The 20,388-nt window shown below is 42.1% G+C and overlaps 1 protein-coding gene across 1 annotated transcript in view; it reads right to left on the bottom strand.

Moving 5' to 3' along the window:
* ap1b1 (adaptor related protein complex 1 subunit beta 1) overlaps nucleotides 1-17,615 on the bottom strand; it is a 29,706-nt gene extending 12,091 nt beyond the window's left edge. The window contains exons 1-14 of the mRNA XM_080003833.1: nucleotides 17,588-17,615; nucleotides 15,466-15,526; nucleotides 14,004-14,109; nucleotides 13,650-13,785; nucleotides 12,967-13,212; nucleotides 12,644-12,834; nucleotides 12,335-12,556; nucleotides 12,113-12,233; nucleotides 11,823-11,918; nucleotides 10,502-10,617; nucleotides 8,574-8,739; nucleotides 7,311-7,409; nucleotides 5,887-6,146; nucleotides 4,305-4,509 (exon numbers count right to left, since the gene is read on the bottom strand). Of these exons, the coding sequence (XP_079859959.1) occupies nucleotides 4,305-4,509; nucleotides 5,887-6,146; nucleotides 7,311-7,409; nucleotides 8,574-8,739; nucleotides 10,502-10,617; nucleotides 11,823-11,918; nucleotides 12,113-12,233; nucleotides 12,335-12,556; nucleotides 12,644-12,834; nucleotides 12,967-13,212; nucleotides 13,650-13,785; nucleotides 14,004-14,109; nucleotides 15,466-15,502 (2,001 nt within the window). The 5' untranslated portion in view covers nucleotides 15,503-15,526; nucleotides 17,588-17,615. The remainder of the gene's footprint in view (nucleotides 1-4,304; nucleotides 4,510-5,886; nucleotides 6,147-7,310; nucleotides 7,410-8,573; nucleotides 8,740-10,501; nucleotides 10,618-11,822; nucleotides 11,919-12,112; nucleotides 12,234-12,334; nucleotides 12,557-12,643; nucleotides 12,835-12,966; nucleotides 13,213-13,649; nucleotides 13,786-14,003; nucleotides 14,110-15,465; nucleotides 15,527-17,587) is intronic.
* Nucleotides 17,616-20,388: the final 2,773 nt, after the last annotated feature.

A 20,388-nucleotide genomic window follows, 5' to 3' on the forward strand; every position in this document is an offset into this window, starting at 1 on the left:
TAGTCCTGTACGCTCTGAGTATTGCATCCACAATCCAATGAGACAGTCTCTGCTTAGACAGTGCAGAACCCTTCTTACAACCTCCATAACAATCAAATAATTGGTCTGTCTGGCAAATGTCTGCCGTCACGCCAACATAAGCTCTAAGTGCTCTAACTGGGCAAGATAGTTTCATCTGCTCGCAGCCACCGTGCTGTGGTGGCTTAAAAGCAGCCAACTCAATGACATGGGTCATGTGGAAGGGGGAGAGCCTCTTTGGGAGGAATGATTGGTTGGGCCACAGGGTAGATCCTGACCCATCTGAGTTCTAGGTTACACAGGTTTCGCCAACAGACAGTGCATGGAGTTTGCCAACACGTTTGGCTGATGACACTGCTCAAAGAAAATCCGTCTTGGCTGACATCCTCTTCAACTCGGGAGCTTAGAGTAGGCCAAAGGGATGCAGCAAAAAGGTGCAAGTCCCATAAGGGCATCCTCACAGCTCTCGTAGGGTGCAAGCGTCGGGCTCCTTTTAGGAACCTTGTGACCAACCCATGTAACCCTACAGGTTGGTTGTCCACGTTGACATGCCGTGAAGAGATGGTCGCTGCATAGACCTTTAAGATGGAGGGTGACCTTTAACCTTCCAGCAGGGACTGCAGGAAGCATAGTATTATGGTGTTATGGGATCTTCCAACTGACACGCACCAGTCTGAAAATATCCTCAATCGGTACGCATAAAGTGACCTAGTTTATGATGCTCTGGAGTTTAGGATGGTTTGGACTACAGCCTGTTGACAGGAATTCAGCAGTTGTTTTGGCCACTCAAACCCACAACTCCAGCTATCCTGGCTTTGGGTGCCAGCTCTGACCTCCCAATTGGGAGGTGAGGTCCAGTCTCCTGGAAGGCGCCAGTCCTGCCCTGCGAGGAGGTTTAAGTATCGGAAGCAACGGCCTTCCCAGTCAATTCGGGGCCACTAGCAGCACTCTGTGGCTGCCCGGACGCACTCTGTGTAACATTGCCAGGATCAGAGGGGTCGGTGGGAAGGCACAGAGGAGGCCGTCTGACCAGGCATGCACCAGAGCATCCTGGCCTAGTGGGCTGGCCTTCTCCATCAAGGAGAGGGCCCACAGGGGGGGTGGGTTTTTGCCTCAGAGGACTCTGAGCCATAGGTTGTTCACACACTGTGAAGCTGTTTTTACATACGTTAAGACCGTAAGCTCCTCACGGAATGAGAAAAGGTTCTCTTTTTTTTCTACCTGCCTTTCTTCCTGCAATGCCAGAAAAACAGAGCCCCAGGTGCCATGTGATTATATAGGGGTAGCAACTGGCACCGGGTGGGGGGGAATCACACGTGACTTTGTTGATATAAGATTCTCGACTGCGGGCCTCTGGCGGTCAGTAAGAATGAAAGAGAACCAGTATTTTCAAGACAGAATACAGAATTGAGTTAATATGCAATATGTTGAACAAGCACAAACACTAACACTAAACAAAGCAGGATTTCCTAAGAACTCGGTGTGGGAACTTATAATAATGGCTTGTCTGATGAACTACAGAAGAGCCACAGTAGCTGCTTGAAAAGGTCACAGCACAAGACAGGGGACGGCGTGGGGAGGGCTGGGGAATCCACTAACTAAGGTGCTCTTCTTTCCTAGTATTTCCTCCCGTGGACCAACCTCAGTGGGGCTGTAATCAGGGGGCGAGGGGGACTGGTGTGGGAGCTGTGGTGACTGAGGAGTGTCCGCCCGCAGGGGGGTGTGCGGCTGATGAAAAGATGACACCATCGAGCCCAGAGATAAGAAAGAAGGAGGGACACTGGATGGGGACATGCTTTACAGATCAGGAGAATAGGTGATGGTGGGTCGCCTGACTGAATGTGTGGAAAATGTCAGACAGACATGTAAATACAGAACAGGTGTAGGGAAATAGATGATACAGTTGTGATCTACTCAATTCCTTAACACTGAAATGGACAGTGCAGAGGTATTACCGGTTCTGAATCATCCCCCATCTGCAGGCGTAGCGTTGAACAAGAAAGGACGAAAGGAAAACACACAAGATTCAAAAAAATAAAATAAAAAAATAAAAATTTAAAAATTGAAATTAAAAAGAAAGAAAAATATGCAGGGCCAGGCAAGGGGAACATACCACTGAAACTGTTTGGGAGATATATATATATTCTCACAACTTACTGAAACACTTCAGCCAAAAGAGTATTTTAAGATGTGTTCAAACAGGAGCTTGGCCAGAACAATGTTGGAATTACGGTTAAAAAAAAAAAAAAAAAAGACCACTGAAGTCACTTTAAGAGAAGTCAATACATTCTGTTGCCATCTTGGTAACACTCCCAGGCAGTAAGTTTGTGGACAACGGGACGAGATAGGACATCATATTTAGATGCACCAAATAGGGCTGGGTATTGGGCAGGATCTAACGATTCCATTTCAATGGAAAGAGTCACAATTCAATTAAATATAGATTCAATCCAATATTGATACGATGGCTCATGATACTAGGGCTGGGCCGGTTATTTCGTAAACGGGCGATTCACGGTTACCGATGGCCTTCAACACACACGGAAAAAGAAAAAAAACACCAAACACCAAAGTTGGCAGGGTTTTTGTTTTTTTTCCCCCTAAAATGTATAAAATAAAGCCACCTTACCTACAAAAAAACATCAATCATTTTATGTATGCTTAAAGACCACATGATCCCTCGAAAACAAAGTGTTCCATAGATCCACCTTGCCTACAAAAAACATCAATAATTTCATGTATGCTTAAACACCACACGATCCCTCTAAAACAAAGTCAACAACACTTCTCCGTGCAAATATCACGCTGTCTCTGAAGTGCTGTCTTTGAAGTTTACCGTGCTCCTCCACTAATCTGGGAGGGCGTTGGGCAACATTGCAAAGCAAGCATTGTTTTTAATCTCCCTTTTGCAGTAGACTATATAGGATAATGATAATAATAATAATAATAATAGCCTACAATAATAATAATAATAATAATAATAATGATAATAATAATAATAATAATAATAATAATAATAATAATAATAATATAGCTGCAGGCAGCAACACACAGGGTGCAGTTTATTCATTTTAGGTACGTGTTCCAGATATTATGGAAGAACTTGTCAATAGTTAACGGTCTTGTTTAGTCTTGTTGGGTGTGTTTTACAGTTTCCCGGGTTCTCTGTAATGCAGCACGATTTTCAAGCACAAACCTAATTGAACACAGCATGGGCTCCCCCCGGTCTGTCGTTTCCTGGTTGCTCGTCTCATTTTTTCAGTACTTTTTTTGTATTGTAAGCAACCTTGACGACTGGATTTTTGGACAATGGCTTCTTTGATGTCTTTGATTTTCAGTGGTATTTCTGTGGGTAATTACCATTGCACAGCTTCCATTTTTCCGACGCCACCTTGGATTTTGAACTCCTCATTGAGTCGCACATTACAGTTTTTTCGGGGGACGCTCAGTCGACATTTCAAGGATTATTTTCTATTATTTTTTTCATTAATACGGCAAAGTAAAGTGGACCACAAATTTTAAATATCAAACGAAAATATCTTCTGACATCTACCAGGAAAGAAGTTACATACCCGTAAATCGATAGTTTAGCATCGATAGCAATTTCTAAAGACTACACAGGGACCCATTCAATAACGCCCTATGAACAGGGTCCAGCTGGACATTCTCAATCGGAATTTGTACATTTATCGTAAATAATATTATGACATAAGAAACAACTTACTGACTGACGAAATACTGATAAGTGTTGTTAATTATTCTGGCAGACTTGGGGGCGTGGTCAAGCCGGTGCCGGGAGGCGAGGAGCCAGCTGTGTTTAGTTGAGCTGACTGGCCAAACACGGCAGTTGGATAGTTTTCTCATGTGTTTGTTCGTCTTACAGTGAGAGAGACCCACAAGCAGGGATTGTGAAGGTGCGCTCCTGAACCAAGTGTTCCACACCTGCCACCAGGAAAAGACGTTTCTGTGTCTGCTTTATTTTATCATTTATTATTACCTCCACATTGGAGCACTTTATGTTTAGATGTCCCAAATAAACCTGTTGTTCCGGAAAACCTTCAGCCAAACCTGCATCTCTCTCCGGGGTAGCAAGCCTGCTACAATTATATGCTACTTATGCTGCCTTTTCGTGAACTAAACACCCCCCCCCTCCAAGATGAGATGATAATGACGATCGATTCAATTATTGGGTGACAATCTTCAGAAACAATTTGTTGACCGGCCCAGCCCGACGTGATATTATTGTATATCGATAGATTGACATTTTATACATAAAGAGCACGTACCAGGCTGTCCAGCCCTCCTCCCAGGAGGTCCATGGCTCCCATCTGCAGGCCAGAGGCAGGGGGAAGTGGTCCAGTCGTGGTGGGGGGCGTCAAGTCCAGGTTGAGCAGGTCTCCCAGGAGGTCTCCCTGGGACGGGATGACAGCCGGGGGTGCCTCAGAGATCCCGGCAGCGGAGCTGGTGTCCGGGCTCTCCGCACTCTCACCACTGGGGAGACAGAGGGAGAAAGCAGATTGTATTGTATTATAATGCAATGTGTGTGTGTGTGGGGGGCTGGTGTACAGGAAAGAGCATATTTTATGTTGATTGTATCCAATGTTGTGTTGGTCATACTATAGAATGATTTATTGCTTACAGAGGACAAGGAACTTAAAAAAAAGAAAATAAATCACAATTGCAATATTGATCTTAAAAAATAATAAAAAATTGCAATAGGTCTCCCCAGTGCAGCCAAAACAACTCTGACCTGGCTAACAATGTTTAGGTAGATGGTACATGTCAAAGTAACATCCACATGAATGCCAGAACCCAAGGGTTCCCAGAAGAACATTTCTCAGTGCATCACACTGCCCCCCATAGTCTTGCCAACTCCCCAGGTAAATGAAGCACACACAACCGGACATCTATATGATGTAGAGGAAAACGTGATTCATCAGACCAGGTCACTCCTCCATTGCTCCATGGTCCAGTTCTGACGCTCGCGTGCCCATTGTAGGTGCTTTCGGCAGTGGACAGGGGTCAGCATGGGCACTCTGACTTGTCTGCGGCTAGGCAGCCCCATACACAGCAAGCTGTGATGCACTGTGTGTTCTGACACCTTTCTATCATAGCAGCATTAACTTTTTCAGAAATTTGTGCTACAGTAGCTCTTCTGTGGTATCGAACCAGATGGGCTAGCCTTCGCCCCCCACCCACATCACGCACCCATGACCCTGTCGCCGGTTCACCGGTTGTTCTTCCTTAGATCACTTTTGGTAGGTACTAACCACTGTGTACCGGGAACACCCCACAAGACCTGCCGTTTTGGAGATGCTCTGACCCAGTCGTCTAGCCATCACAATTTGGCCCTTGTCAAAGTTGCTCAGATCCTGACGCTTGCCAATTTTTCTTGCTTCCAACACATCAACTTCAAGAACTGACTGTTTACTTTCTGTCTAAAAATCCCACCCCTTGACAGGTGCCACTGGAACCAGATGATTGATGTTATTCACTTCACCCGTCAGTGGTTTTAATGTGGTGGCTGATCGGTTTATATAGATCCCCTCCTCCCCAATTATAAATTAAAAAATAAAATATTGAATTAAAAAAACATCTCAAATTAGCTGAGTTCAAGGGGAATTAAATCAACACAAACAAAGTTAACTGGTTGCAGTGATTTTTGTTTGAAGTCGGGATAGAAGGGTAGCAGCTGCTCCACTAAACTCCTTTGACAATGACTAAGGTAGCCTCGGGAGAAACATTGCATTAAATTCAGGGCTCGAGGCCCTTTCCAGTAAATAAGGCCCTTCTGAGAGAGTGACTCAGCCGTGGAGGGGAAACTATGGTAGAAATGTCTAAATCGCGGAATGAAGATGCGTGACTCACGAGCCAGTGCGCACGGGGAGCCTCTTGTGCTGCACCCCGCGGCTGCCCTCCACAAAGGCACTGGGGGGCTTGTGATAGACGGAGGCCAGTGTGCCGATGTGGCAGATGAGCTCCTCCAGCAGGGTGGGCTCGATCAGGTCTGTCTCCTCCGAGATCAGGGGCTTCTCGGCCAGAACCACCTCTTTGGCCGCCACGGGGTCCGTGGAGAGCAAACGCCAGTAGATGTAGCCGCGGTCCCTCAGGTCGGGATTGTCAGAGTCCTTAGGAGAGGAGACGTGGAGGACAGGATTATAATTAATGTAGTGTGTTTAATGAATACTTAACGTGAAGCTGATTCCCTGTTCTCCAATATCAGAGCTGAAGTAGAAATTAAAAAGCCATTATGAGAGGAGGAAAGAACATAGCCATAGGAGAAAGAAATTGGATGGGGGGGGGCATTATTTATTTCGGTTCCTTGGTGAAAGTCCAGGGATCCTTGGATTTAAACAAACACTAATAAGCCGAAAATATTACCCCATTCACACAAGTCCACTCAATTTTAAACACTGAAAAAAGTGTCTGTTTGGACAGATCTCAAAATGTAGAGACGATAAACATGTGTGAAAAATTACACCCTATTTTTAGACAAGATCACCACCTCCATCAGACACTGGATGAAACTCAATATTCCCGAAAGCAAAATTGGACGGTTCTGGGTAATGTTGCAAAATCAGTGGGCTGGATCCAATATTGGATTATTTATTCAAACATGCCTAGTAAATAAACACTTTGTATGTATCAAGTCACACTTACAGAAGGATTTTAACCACAAGTATATGCAACTTCTGTCACAAGACACGAGAACATGACTGCGTTCAGCATAGTAATGGAAAAATTATGTAAATCTCTGCTGTACTGTATGTTAAGTTTGTATTAACATCCTCATTTACAAAAAAAATAATAAATTATAATAAAAATCCATTTATCTGGTAAAAGATGACGGAGCGGCTGAATTTAAGAATGGCATCTAGGAGAGCTAAATGAACTGGTTAGATTGTGATCCTGATGTTATTAAACAGGGTGCAGAATGACTCTTCTCTTAGATTGCAGCCAGCTGATGCCACAGGCCACAGAGGTATTAGATCCGTGTGAGAGCGGCAGCTGATAAGGTGTTCACTTTGCCAGGCAGCTTGTGTCTAGAGTGTCAAGGACACCGATGTCACAACTCAGACAGGAAGCTTCAGTCTGGGATAAATGTGAAGATAAATCCCTGACAGCAGCCCACCAATTAAAAACTGTTACACAATAGATGGCACCGACTGATTTTGAACAGTGCAAATATATTATCGTTTAAAAATGCTTGGTGCCTTTTGATGCTATTTGCAGCGACGAACAATAGTTGCATTAAAGGTTATAATCTTTTCCATTTTACAACGTGTTCTCACCTGTGTGGCCAAGCTCAGGACCTGCTGCACCAGCTCCTGGGTCTCCGTGGGCTTCTTCAGAAACAGCTTGACAATGGCTGTCAGAAGCTGCAGCTGCACCTGGAGGTTACAGTGGTGACATGTTTTTAGAAACCAAATACGAATCCCCCGACTATGAATGAAGAATAGATGTTTTCAAATGCAGGGCCAACATAAATTAGTATTATTATAAATTAGCAATTATTTAATGAGGGTAATAACTCATTTCTGCCTATAATGCAAAACAAGTATTGTTAGGATAATTGACAGATAATTTGCACATCATGGAACATGAAATTCAGGCTTTGAAAGAAGCAATTATGTCTGAAGGTCAAAATGTTGTATTATGCTAAATAAAACTGCCAACAAATGATTTACCAGGTTTAGAAATGCACAGTATACACACAAATTCAAACACAGTAGACGCAACTCTGCTTCCAGAAAAAAAGCCAATTCTGACTTTTTACAGTTCTTTCTTTAATAAAATAAAAAAGAAACTATAGCTGTGCGCCCAAATGAAGTTCAATGACTCTTAAGGCTTATTAAAGTAGACAGGACATGGGACAATACGGAGAAAAGAAAAGAAAAAACACCCAGACGCTTCTGCTGAATTAGAGCTACATTACTAAATCTAATAACAATATCAAATGGTACACTTGTATATTAAGTCCCTCATTATGAAGGAAAAACTGTTTACAGGCAATAAAATATTCTCACTAAGGAATTAATACGGGAATGAATGCAACCGGTTCGGTTGAGCTCTCCAAACAAGCAAGGCGGGCCTAATCCCAGAACAAACAGAAAAGTCTCTGAGTTAAAGCCAAGCTTCTCATCAAATTGTGCCTGTGAGGTGGATATGGAAATGAATAGCCTAATAGTGATACTAGAGAGCTAAATGGCTATTAATGCACTACCATTTATCAGTTTTATTCCCAGTAGCTGCTTGATTCACAGACAGCCAAAACACTAATCGCCTGCGAACGCTTTCATTTCTCTCGTGGTGAAGACAAAATGTGTTAAATGAGACCTTCTGTGACCCAGGTCCTTCGCACTGTTAATGCTTCCATTTCCATCCAATTTGAAAAAAAAAAAAGAAAAAAAAAAAAAAAAACATAAAAAGAAAGTTTAGAGACACAACTTCAGTCCTCCCAGCAGGCTTTGTGAGCTGACTAATGTTCTTGAAGGCACTCCATCCTCCACCCTCTTTCTTCTGTCCCTCCTCCGTCATCCCACTTCCAAACAAACCTGAGTGCTTTCATCGTGGAAGCCTTCAAGGAAACTCTCCAGGAGTTCATCCGCGTTGTCGATGCGCTCGGCATATTCGCCCACGATCCATATCATGGCTGCCCTCGCCTCCGGCTCATCCAGGGAGTCCAGGTTCTCACACAGGGTAGCGATCACACTCTCATACCTGGTAGCAGCAATAAGACACATGGTGTAAGGGCAAGACAGTCATTATTGTGATTGTCAATTATTAGATAAGTATTTAACTACATAACACTTAGTTTGTATTCTTTATAATTTTTTTTTTTAATTGACAGAAGAAAAAAACAAAACAAACAAAAAATTTAATCAATCCATCAGCACTCCAGCACACTCTAAAACTTGACACTCAAGGACTAGTAAATGTTGTTTTATCTGCCATGTGAGCTTTTGAATACTAAAAAGAAGATTTGAATAAGATGCAGGACAAAAAGTTCAAATTCTCAAAATAATTAAACCGCTGTGAGGTAATGCCAACTAGAAAACAGATTAAATAGCAGACAGCAGTTTGGAGCATTGTGGCTCAGGACCCAGCCATGGGTTTAGTTTAGGGACACAAAAGCTGAGTCGGTGCGACAGTCTGCTGCTGCTGCGTGGGAGGCAGTGCTCCGTGTGGCATATGGGTTCACCCTGAGGAGAAGCCAGCTGCAACCAGCTGCCTTTCGCACAAGGTGTGGTTCAGTGACGTGCACCGTACAGACAGTGTGCGTGTGCGCGCGCGTGTGTGTGTACAAAGATTTGCTTGCAGGAAAAGTAATTTGCATGCGCTCCACGGTGAAAGTCAAGCAGTAAATAGTTTTTGTCAGAAAATGAGCTTACGCGAGACCAAGAGAATATAATTTGAGGGTGAAGCTGAACAGACGGAAGAAGGAGCCTCTTTAAGTGCAACTACTCTGTGCATCGTATAGCGCTCTTGAATAACGTGAATAAATCTACAGCGGAACCACGTCTTTATCTGAAAACAACGTTTCCATATGAATGACCTTCTCCTCAGGTGTGTGTAGTATCCTTAAAAGGTCAGGGGGAGGGCCAACTCCAAGGCTTAGGCCAACATGTCGCTCACTACTTTAAAATCCAGGATAAATAAGTTCATATTTGCTGCTGCTTTTCAATGAATAATCAGCCGGTTTTAAAATGCACTTTGACATATTATCTTTAGTTTGTCTTTCGATGTTTGTGAAATAAGTGTGTAGTACCAGGGTGCGGGTCCAAGTCCTGCCATGTTTGAATTGCACTTTAATGTCATGTATCCGTTTAAAATGTTTTCATTTCTATGCTTTTATTCTTCTTTGCTTTTATATGCATTTTATTCCTTATGTAGTACTTTGTATTTACCTTGTGAATAAAATGGGCTATGCAAATAAACTTGCCATGCAACAAATTCAGCCTCCTTAAATCCAGAAACTTAAACATAAGCAAGAATTTACCTTATATCATGAGTAATATTAATGGGTTTGGAAAACTAATTTAAAAGAATAATGAATTGATAGGAAACCTTACGGTATGCATGGCTTGTATTTATTTTTTTCCGGCTGGAGGTAATCTCTTTTGCTGAGAAATAAGCCTTGGCCAGCAGATTTGAATCATCTTCACAGACAGAGTGACAGACAAAGAATGCAATGAAAGGAGCCACTGGCAATGGCTTATAGGTTTTTGTTATTTATTTTCTTTGACTAAGTCTGTTAATTAAGAGTACAACACGCACCCAACGCACACACTTAATTAACAGCCTATGTACAGTGCAGAAAATAATACACTACTTTTAAGATGGAAATGCAGCATTGAGTACACTGAATCCCCTGTACAAAATGTACATCATATCATGTACCAGATATATGACCCCTGATCTACATTTACATTTTTCCCCAATCCAACTGATGAAACTCTGTAATGATTTAACAGGAACCTACTTGTTGGGATACTTGCGGAAGATATCCTTGATGACAACAATGGCCTCCTGCACGACATAGTTGACCTTGGTCTGGATGAGGTCCAGCAGTGTGCTTACACAGCGTTCAGCGGATTGCTAACAAATATAAAAATATTATGTCAGGTTAACAGAGCCATCTACTGTACAACATAGAAATACCAAAACTAGGGTTTTTTTTTGGTTTTTTTTTATTATTATTCAGGAATATTGTCACTTGAACAATGTTATCGAGAGACAGTAAAATCATGTTGTAGACTAACTTTCTTGTTTTGCTGATATTAAGACTCAAAACTAATAGTGTCTGGTGACTTGGGCAGAACGATTTCAGAAAATAATCAAATTGCAATTTTTTAGACCAATATTGGGATTGCAATGTAGTATGAATTGCATGCAATGTAGTATTTTTTAAGTTCCTTATCCTTCCTTAAGTTCCTCCTGTATTATTCACTAAACACAAGAAATAAATCTTTCTATACTATGACCAACACAACATTGAATAGAGTCTACATATAACCTGCTCTTCCCTGTAGGCCAGGCCTATGTGTTATGATGAAATTAGATCAATTGATGCATGAATTGAGATGAATAACATATCTTTCTTTAACTACTGAATTGTAAAAAGAAACCGTCAATCGAAAAAAAAAAAAAATGCAGTGTTTCAGCAGAAATTTCTTTATAAAAAATGTAGCACGCATACGTCCACATACGTCCTCTTTATGCATGCAAGAGAATGAGCTTGGTGCGCTCTATTTTTTGTCCCTGCAGCTTTATCCTCGTTAAATTAAAAAAAAAAAAAAAAACACAAAAATCAAACAGATGCAGTGTTCTGGAACAGACTCTGTCCAGACTCTACAAGTGTTCAGGGCTCTGCTAGCAGCACACGTCCAGCAGCCTGGGATGGCCCACCAGGTCTCAACCGGGGGCCCCCGCAGAGTTTCGATTAAAATAATGGCTTGATTAGGCGTTTTTGTTTTTTTTTTCCTTTTCCATTTTTTGGGGACACCCCCTGAAATCCCACAACAATGGATTGGTCAAGTTGTATCTTTTTGAAATTGTAATAGATATAATACATTCAAACTTTTTTTTTCCAGAAAGAATATTCAAACGTGATTTTTGGCCAATGTTGACAGTCCCATTTGTTAGATTGTGTAACACACACACACACACACACACTATTGTTTATTTTATTTTTAATCGCAGCCTTTGCAATTTGAAAATTGCGTTCTATCACATGCGATGTCGGTTTGAATTTGATCGTTCAGCCCTAATGGTGAGTGACTCATTGTGTTTTGTGCACCCACCTCTACTTTGATGGCACAGCGACCAATGGCTCTGACCGCTTTACGTACAAAGTCCACGTCCACCTCAGTTGCATACTCTTTCAGCTCAGCCAGCACCTGTATCATCACGATGTCAATGACACGTGTCACGATGTCAAGTTTTAACAGAACTACAGTTGAGTAAACATGTTTACACCTATTCTTGAGTTAAAATCTAGTATGACTTTTGGTTGATCCGAAGCCAAAGGGTATTATACTAAAAGGTATTATGTCGGGTACAGTTTGTAATCAGGTCTGTATGGGCACCTTACCTGGGCAATGTTGGCTTGAGAAGCCAGGCGAATCATGATGTCCAGTTTTTCTAGCTTGACGTAAATTGGGTCATTGTACTTAACAAAAAACACCTTCATCTCATGTTTCAGGATCTCTGGGCTAGAACAGCAAAAGAATTATCAATATTAGAAGCTAACCAAATTGTCTGTGTTAGAAGTCAAAAATTAGAAAATAAATGAAACATGATTAGGCCATTTTACCGTTTCTGGACAATGAGGTTGATGTTCCTCAGGGCCACATATTGAAGCTCAGGCTCGGCAGAGAGCAGAGTGACCAGCGGCGGGGCCAGCTTCTTGAGCAGGGTGCCATAGTAGTCCAGGTCCTTAGGCAGCATCTCCATGAACTTCATGAGAACCTTTACCGCCGACAACACCACCGCAGAGTTGGCGTGGGACAGTCGAGGGGTGACACGCTCACAGATGCTGGACAGACAGATGGAGAAAGACTTATTAGCAAGACTACAACTCAATTTATTTTTATTTGGAATAACAAGTGGCTAGCACTCTAACCTTTGGGACTCGCGGTCGTCGCGTGGGGTGTAGTTGGCCAGACAGTCTAAAATGAAGATCTGGCCCCACTCCGTGCACTCGTTCAGGGCCGTCAGCAGCTTGTTGATGGACTGGGGGTTCAGGTCCAGCAGGTTACTGTTGGGGTGGGACTCAGCGATTTCGGACAGCGCCGCCACAGCGTTCGCAACAACCTAAGATAGAAGGAAGGAATGTAGATACATGCTTAGAGAGAGATTATATGCTTTGATTGCGGTGTGCAAGGAAGAACATTCTACGGACTATCGAACATTCGACAGTGTGTGTTTGTGTGTTGGGGGTCTCACCATGGGGTTGGAGTCGGAAATTAGGTCCTTCAGAGTGTCCAGGAAGCCCTGGTCCTCCACAAGCTGGGCATTGATGTCATGGAGTTTAGCTACACACACAGCTGCCGTCTTCCTCACATAAGGGTCTTCGTCCTTCAGGCACTTCCTGAGCGGCTCGCAGAGATACTCTGTGATCTTGTCAACACGAATGCAGCCCATGGTCCGCACAGCCAGCGCACGTATAAGAGGGTTAGGGTCCTCACAGTCCTGAGAAGGGTTGAACCACAAAAATATATTGACTTGTAAAAAAAAACGAGTTATGGGTTATGTTATTGCAATGGGGCAATTTCCACCACGTCCTTCTGTGACCGCTATTTTCCCATTGCCGAGCAGTCAGCTGAAGGTATTCTCTCGATACTGGAAGAATTCAAAAGATTCTGATGAATTTCACTCGGGTTGAATGAGAAATAGGGTGTGGGTTGAAAAAATACCGGCGTTTTCCTTTTAAGTTGGCATAGCTAAATGCATGGGTCAGAAAGGCTTTAGGAGCTCTGTTAAAAATCTAAAAAAGGTGGACACTTCAGAGAGGAATTCATCTTTGGTGTGACTGCACAATAAAATAATGGGTTTTAAAGCAGGGAGATTAAATCATCCTTTTATTCATTTTTTTTTTTATTAAATTCACAAACTCCAGACTTCTTTACCTTGACAAAGGTGTTGACAGCCATGATGGCCATGTCCGGCTGACTCTTGGCGTAGTTCATCAGATAGAGGTAGACCAGCTTCTTCAGCTCCAGGTTGTCTGTCTGCATGCAGTTCACCACATCTGGAAACAAAGCGCTGCACGTACGCGCGCGCACACACACACACACACACACACACACACACACACACACACACACACACACACACACACACACACACACACACACACACACACACACACACACACACACACACACACACACACACACACACACACACACACACTGATTACTGTCCCAAATCCAAGTTACTACGTTAGTTGACCTCATTACGGCGTCTGACAATATTCCTACCTCACATCTTTGCCAACAGTCATAGAGGCGATGACTTTCTTTACCGCCTCCTTTTTCTTCTCTTTCTTGTCACTGTTCAGCTCTGCCTTGAGCTCAAAGATCTCCCCTGCAAGCAGAAGTTGAAAAGGAAATAGTATGCGGGCTCGTCTTTGTCAGACAGGGGAGTTATTGCTTCACAACACCTGCTGTATGTCGGTTTCCACTCATGTCACAATAAACAATGCCACTCTAACATAGTTCTATGGGACGCCGAGGTGACAGCGTTTTCTTGTTTAAAAAACAACCAGAAATTAACTTAATTTGAGAAGATGAAAACAAAGAAATACATGCAAAGTTAAGAGAATTATTTCAAGTATAGGATGTGAATTTAACTTAGTTTGACCTTTAAGTAATTGTGTTTGCATTTATTGATGTCAAAAATTTAATATTTAAAGAAAGCCTGCACGGCCCAGGAATGGAGTTTGGAAGATGGTTGAAACATTGACACAGAGATGTTTGATTTGTCAGAGCCGGGTGCAAAAGTCAAACAGTGAGCAGACGTGAATCTTGCCAAGTGTCATGGTCGAGACAACACACACACACAGCTGCTTTTGGACTACAATTTTAGTCGGACTGATTGAAGGTTACAAGGGTTTAAAAAGGCTATAATAATTTACTATCTCAAAGGCCTGGAGATAAAAAATAAACAATAAAAAACAAAAATCTAAATCAAAACAATTATCACACATGAGAAATAGGGAGGCTCCTGACACAACATAGACTTTATAAAGCATTAAGCAAAGTGCACAGTGTCTGTCACTCATAGGGACTCGTATCGACCAGGCAACATCTCGAGGGACATGACAGAGGAGGCAAGTAAAAAAAACATTTGAAAAGAAAAGGAACCAGCAGAGACAAAAGGGTGGCTAATTCTCAGACTGTAATTCTCAAGGCAACTAATCTGGTTTAGAGCAGGACATCTGTTAATTTTTTGTTCTGTTTAATAGACATGAAGACAGAGGAATGATGACCCATCTTTGTCTTCAATTAACTGCTAAACAGGCTGAGGGATTGTTATTTTGCTTGATTGAACCACGACACTAATGTTGTTCATGCAAGTAAGCATTTGTGTGGCATAAGAGTAATAAGTAGAAATGTTTATTGTGGGGTGCAATTTCCCAAATTGAGTCTTGACTTTAAAATGGTTGAACAAATGATCATATGCTTTGAATCGCTAATTACAAGTATAACCATGCAGAAGTTGGACTGTTTCACTCAACTAAAAGGGTCAGTTCATGGCACCCTCTGTCGCTATGACAAATTGAATAGTACCCAAATTTGGAAACCAATTTGAAGAAGCCCTAAAGCATGAAGCAAAATCATAACAGGAGCACACCGATATAAATAATAGTAAAGGAATTCCATTTGTAAGAAATCCTGTGTGTGAGGTGGGTGCTAACATCATTAAATAATCCAATCATACCTTTCTTGGTCGTAGTGAAGTATTTGGAGTCAGTCATCTTGGATCCGAATTGTCGGTTCTCCTGCAAAAGCGTGCAGATAAGACAGAGAAATGACTGTTCTCTCTTTTTCTGGTTGTAAAAGTCGGGGACTCACATGAGCAACAGGAAACCCCGAGAAGTACAGGAACAGGAATAGGCAAAAAATTTGCAGATTCCTGTCCACTCCTGGACACTTTGCAGTGACCTATCTTATTCAAACAATAGGCTTTTAGTGGGGGAAAAAAACAAGCGAACGGTCCCTCTGAAAACATAAACCCTCTTCCTCAGCACTTTGCTTATCACACCGGACAAAGTTAAACTAAGTGATATTTGGCTCATCACTTGGGGTCACATTGTATTCTGCAGCCGTGCAGGACAGAGCAGTAAAAATTTCCTGTTGTGAATACTACTCTTGTTTTCCCAACTTGGTGGGAAATTTCGTCCCCCACTTATACGAGAATAGGTCATAATGGTATTAAGGTTGAAAATACATTTTAATAGAATGAGACAAAGTTTTGTAATAGTATTGTTATGGAACCCAGAGGTAAACAAAAAAATTTTTTTGCTAGAAAGTTAGGTGTCCTACAAATCTTAAAGGGGTATTTTATGTCTTTGTAGGCCTATTTTTGCCGGGATTCTGTCTTTTAAAGCATAAATTCAACTTATTTTTCAGTCATAAATATGTGGATTCAATGTTGTGGTTTTTTTTTACACATATTTATAGTCTCATATCTTGCTATCATCCTGGATGAATATTTTTTGGAAAGATTAACTTACTGAAAATATAGTTCATTGTTATGGTTTATTTTGCAGGGATGACAACTCACAAGCACAAACTCTGCCTCTGCCAGCTTGATACCACTGGATTAAACTAAATCCGCGTGCCATTCTGCCATCAATACCAGACCTGCATTTAGCCGACATGGGCTCAAAACCCAGTCTTTTACATTTTCTTATCGTGGGCAATGAAAGATTACAACATTTTGAAATATATTATCACATTATTCATGGTTGTTTGGACTATGACACGATGCGTTTCAATGACAAACAAGAAGAAAAACGGATTGCACATCAATAGACTAACTTTGATTTGACAGCTCCTTTAGTACAAAGTACAATCAATAACAATTCGGTCTCCAAACCAACCCTGCCAAACCTACATACTTTGTTCTAATCTTCATCTATTCAGGTGCAGCGATGAGCTTTTATTTCTCTCCTTAAGAATAAGGATGATCTTAAGTAATGGCGTGGTGTCCGGCATTTCAATGCAGACCAACACACTATCATGGCTAGTCTGGACGTTATATTCTAGTGAAAATGTAGTGTGTTGAATAACACAACATGACAAAGCTGAAAGAGGCTCGCCATGAATGGAGAGCAATCCACGAACTTTGAATGAAATATTTCGCAACCCCTTAAACTTATACAGTTATCAACATTATTGATGTCGCTCTTCACTCGGTCAAACCAAACAGGAGGGTGTACCGCTACACCTGTTACTACACTAAGCTTCCGGAGATGCGAGTCTGCTGTTTGTACCATGGTGACAATCTCGAAAAGCAGCTCATTCAACCATTTCAAAAACACCCTGATATCTAAAAAGAAACAATCAAAACAGTAAAGACCTGGGTAAATAAACAGATTAGCCTGCTGGCTAACCGGCTAACACGTCAGTGACTTATTACAACGTTAGCTTAGCATCTGGTTAGTCGATACTGGTCTAAATAATATAGATTTAAACCTAATTATGTTAAATGTATGCTGTTTAGTCGTTTGGGTGATTACTCACGCACAACTGGTTTGCCCATTCCTGCATGTTTGCGGACTTTAAGCGAACGAACTTCTATCTGCTATGTGTGTGTGTATGTGTGTATGTGTGTTCTGTCAGAGGCAGCTAGGCTAAAAGGCTAACCCTAGCTAGCACGGCTAAGACATGACCTTCTAAGTAGGGGCTTAAGGAAGCCTTTGCCGGGACAGTTAAGCTCTTAATCCGCCGACCTATTTTAAACCTCGGCCCGGCAGATGTAAGGTACCTACTGGAGGTTTAAACTGGTCCCGCGGCACAGAACCGTGAAGAAAAAACGGCGAGAGAGCTGAACTCACCTTAGCGGCGCTGCTTTAGTGAGGGGGGCCTCTGTCTCCTCCCTCCCACTGAACACACTTCCTGGTTCCTCCCCCCTACCTTCCATTCATCCACCCATTCAGTCATTCAGAGAGTCATTCACTCGTTTATTTAATTATCCATTCAGTCAATCAGTCACTCGTTCATTTATTTATTTATGTATTCATCCATTCAGTCAGTCAGTAGTTCATCAATTCCCCCAGTCAGGCAGTCACTCGTTCATGCATTCATTATGCTATTCAGTCAGTCACTCATTCATTCATCCATTCAGTCAGTCAGTCAGTCACTCGTTAAATTCTTCATCCATCCATCCAGTCATTCATTCATTCATTCATTCATTCAGCCAGTCAGTCAGTCAGTCACTCACTCATTCATTACTTCACCCATTCAGTCAGTCAGTCACTCATTCATTCATCCAGTCAGTCAATCTGTCACCCATTCATTCAGTCAGTCAGTCAGTCGGTCACTTGTACATTTATTTATCCATTCAGTCACTCATTCATTTATTCATCCATTCAGTCGGTCAGTCACTCCATTTATTTATTCATACATTCAGTCAGTCAGTCGTTCATTCAATCATCCAGTCAGTCAGTCATTCATTTATTCATTCATTCTTCCATTCAGTGAGTCAGTCACTCGTTCATTTATTCATCCATTTAGTCAGTCAGTCACTTGTTCATTTATTAATTCATCCATTCAGTCAGTCGTTCATTCACTCAGTCACTGGTTCATTCATTCTTCCATTCAGTCAGTCAGTCAGTCAGTCAAGCGTTCATTCATTCATCCATTCAGTCAGTCAGTCACTCGTTAATTTATTCATCTATCAATTCAATCAGTCCGTCAGTCAGTCATTCATCCATTCAGTCAGTCAGTCACTCGTTCAGTCATTCATTCATCCAGTCACACAGTCAGTCACACATTCATATATTCATCCATTCAGTTATTAGGTCATTCAGTCACTCATTCATTTATCGTCCATCCATTCAGTCAGTCAAGTCGGTCAGTTAGTCAATCAGTCAGTTAGTCACTCGTTCATTAATTTATTCATGCAGTCAGTCAGTCAGTCAGCCACTCGTTCATTCATTTATTCATGCAGTCAGTCACTCGTTCATTCATTTATTCATGCAGTCAGTCAGTCAGTCACTCGTTTATTAATTTATTCATGCAGTCAGTCAGTCACTCGTTCATTAATGTATTCATGCAGTCAGTCAGTCACTCGTTTATTAATTTATTCATGCAGTAAGTCAGTCAGTCACTATGCAGTCAGTCAGTCAGTCACTCGTTTATTAATTTATTCATGCAGTCAGTCAGTCACTCGTTCATTAATGTATTCATGCAGTCAGTCAGTCACTCGTTTATTAATTTATTCATGCAGTCAGTCAGTCACTCGTTCATTAATGTATTCATGCAGTCAGTCAGTCACTCGTTTATTAATTTATTCATGCAGTCAGTCAGTCAGTCACTATGCAGTCAGTCAGTCAGTCAGTCAGTCACTCGTTTATTAATTTATTTATGCAGTCAGTCAGTCAGTCACTATGCAGTCAGTCAGTCAGTCAGTCAGTCACTCGTTTATTAATTTATTCATGCAGTCAGTCAGTCAGTCACTATGCAGTCAGTCAGTCAGTCAGTCAGTCACTCGTTCATTAATTTATTCATGCAGTCAGTCAGTCACTCGTTCATTCTAGCTGGACCGTAGTGATAAACATCCCGGTGCATTGTGCCACAGAAATGACAACAACAGTATTTTGCAGCGGAAAACAAAGGTCCCACGTGTTGCATTACGATGCCAGAAGAAATACGATGATTTCATTCAAAACATGTTTGACAACTGAGTCACCAGCTGCATTTCGGAGGAAAATATTTATTACAAGAACCATTTGACAGCAACTTACTTTCAAAAAACAGTGAAGTACTATTGCAGTATTGCTGTTCAATGCGTACAAATTCCACGATGTCAAGCACTTTATACAATAAACCAGTATTTTAGAGACGTTAACAAAGATAATATTAGCGGAGGGGGAGGAAAAAAAGAAAGTTTTCTGACATGGAACGTTCAAAATGTTGCTGATTCTTTTTTTGGGGGCGGGGGGAGAGAACGAGCAAGGAAAGCCAGGTTACGTTACGTCTGCTGCGCTTCGCGAAAATGAAAGAAAAACCGGGTTTTACATGAGCGCACGTCGTCACAGTTATTCTCGACGGGGAGATGCGCTCATTATGTTTATTACGGACGCGATTAATTCCAAACGAAAATGAGCTGTTGGGGTGAACGACGTCCGTTGCGACGCTGATGACGCGTGTTTAGACGTCAGAAACCCCCCCCCCCACCACCCTTTACTTGGACGCTGGCGCAAACAGAAATGCACCTCGGCAGAAAAGCGTTTTCAAAAACAAGAGTCTTTTGAAAAAAATAAAATAAAATAAAATAAAATAAAAATCACCCCCCCGCGCCGCGTCGCCACCGGACGCGCAACGGCGGTTCGATCGGCGGTGAATCAGCGGCTCCCGTCTTCCCCTTTTTTGCGCTTCACCGCAGACGCAAGTGGAACGACGCGGGGCCGAGGGAGGACGGGAGATTAGATTTGAGCGATTTGACCTCAACCCCCTCGAGATCAATCCCCCCCCCCCCTCACGCCGACAGCCCACCCGGGATACGTCACTGACGCGCTCTTTCATAAATAAATAAATAACCCCAACATCCACCCCACCCCCCCCTTCACTTCTACCCCGCGTATCGTTTCATATCGTATGTACATTAAAAGATACGGCCGATCGTTGCCTCCTC

This window comes from Zeus faber (assembly GCF_960531495.2).
Source record: "Zeus faber genome assembly, chromosome: 7".
Lineage (NCBI taxonomy): Eukaryota > Metazoa > Chordata > Actinopteri > Zeiformes > Zeidae > Zeus > Zeus faber.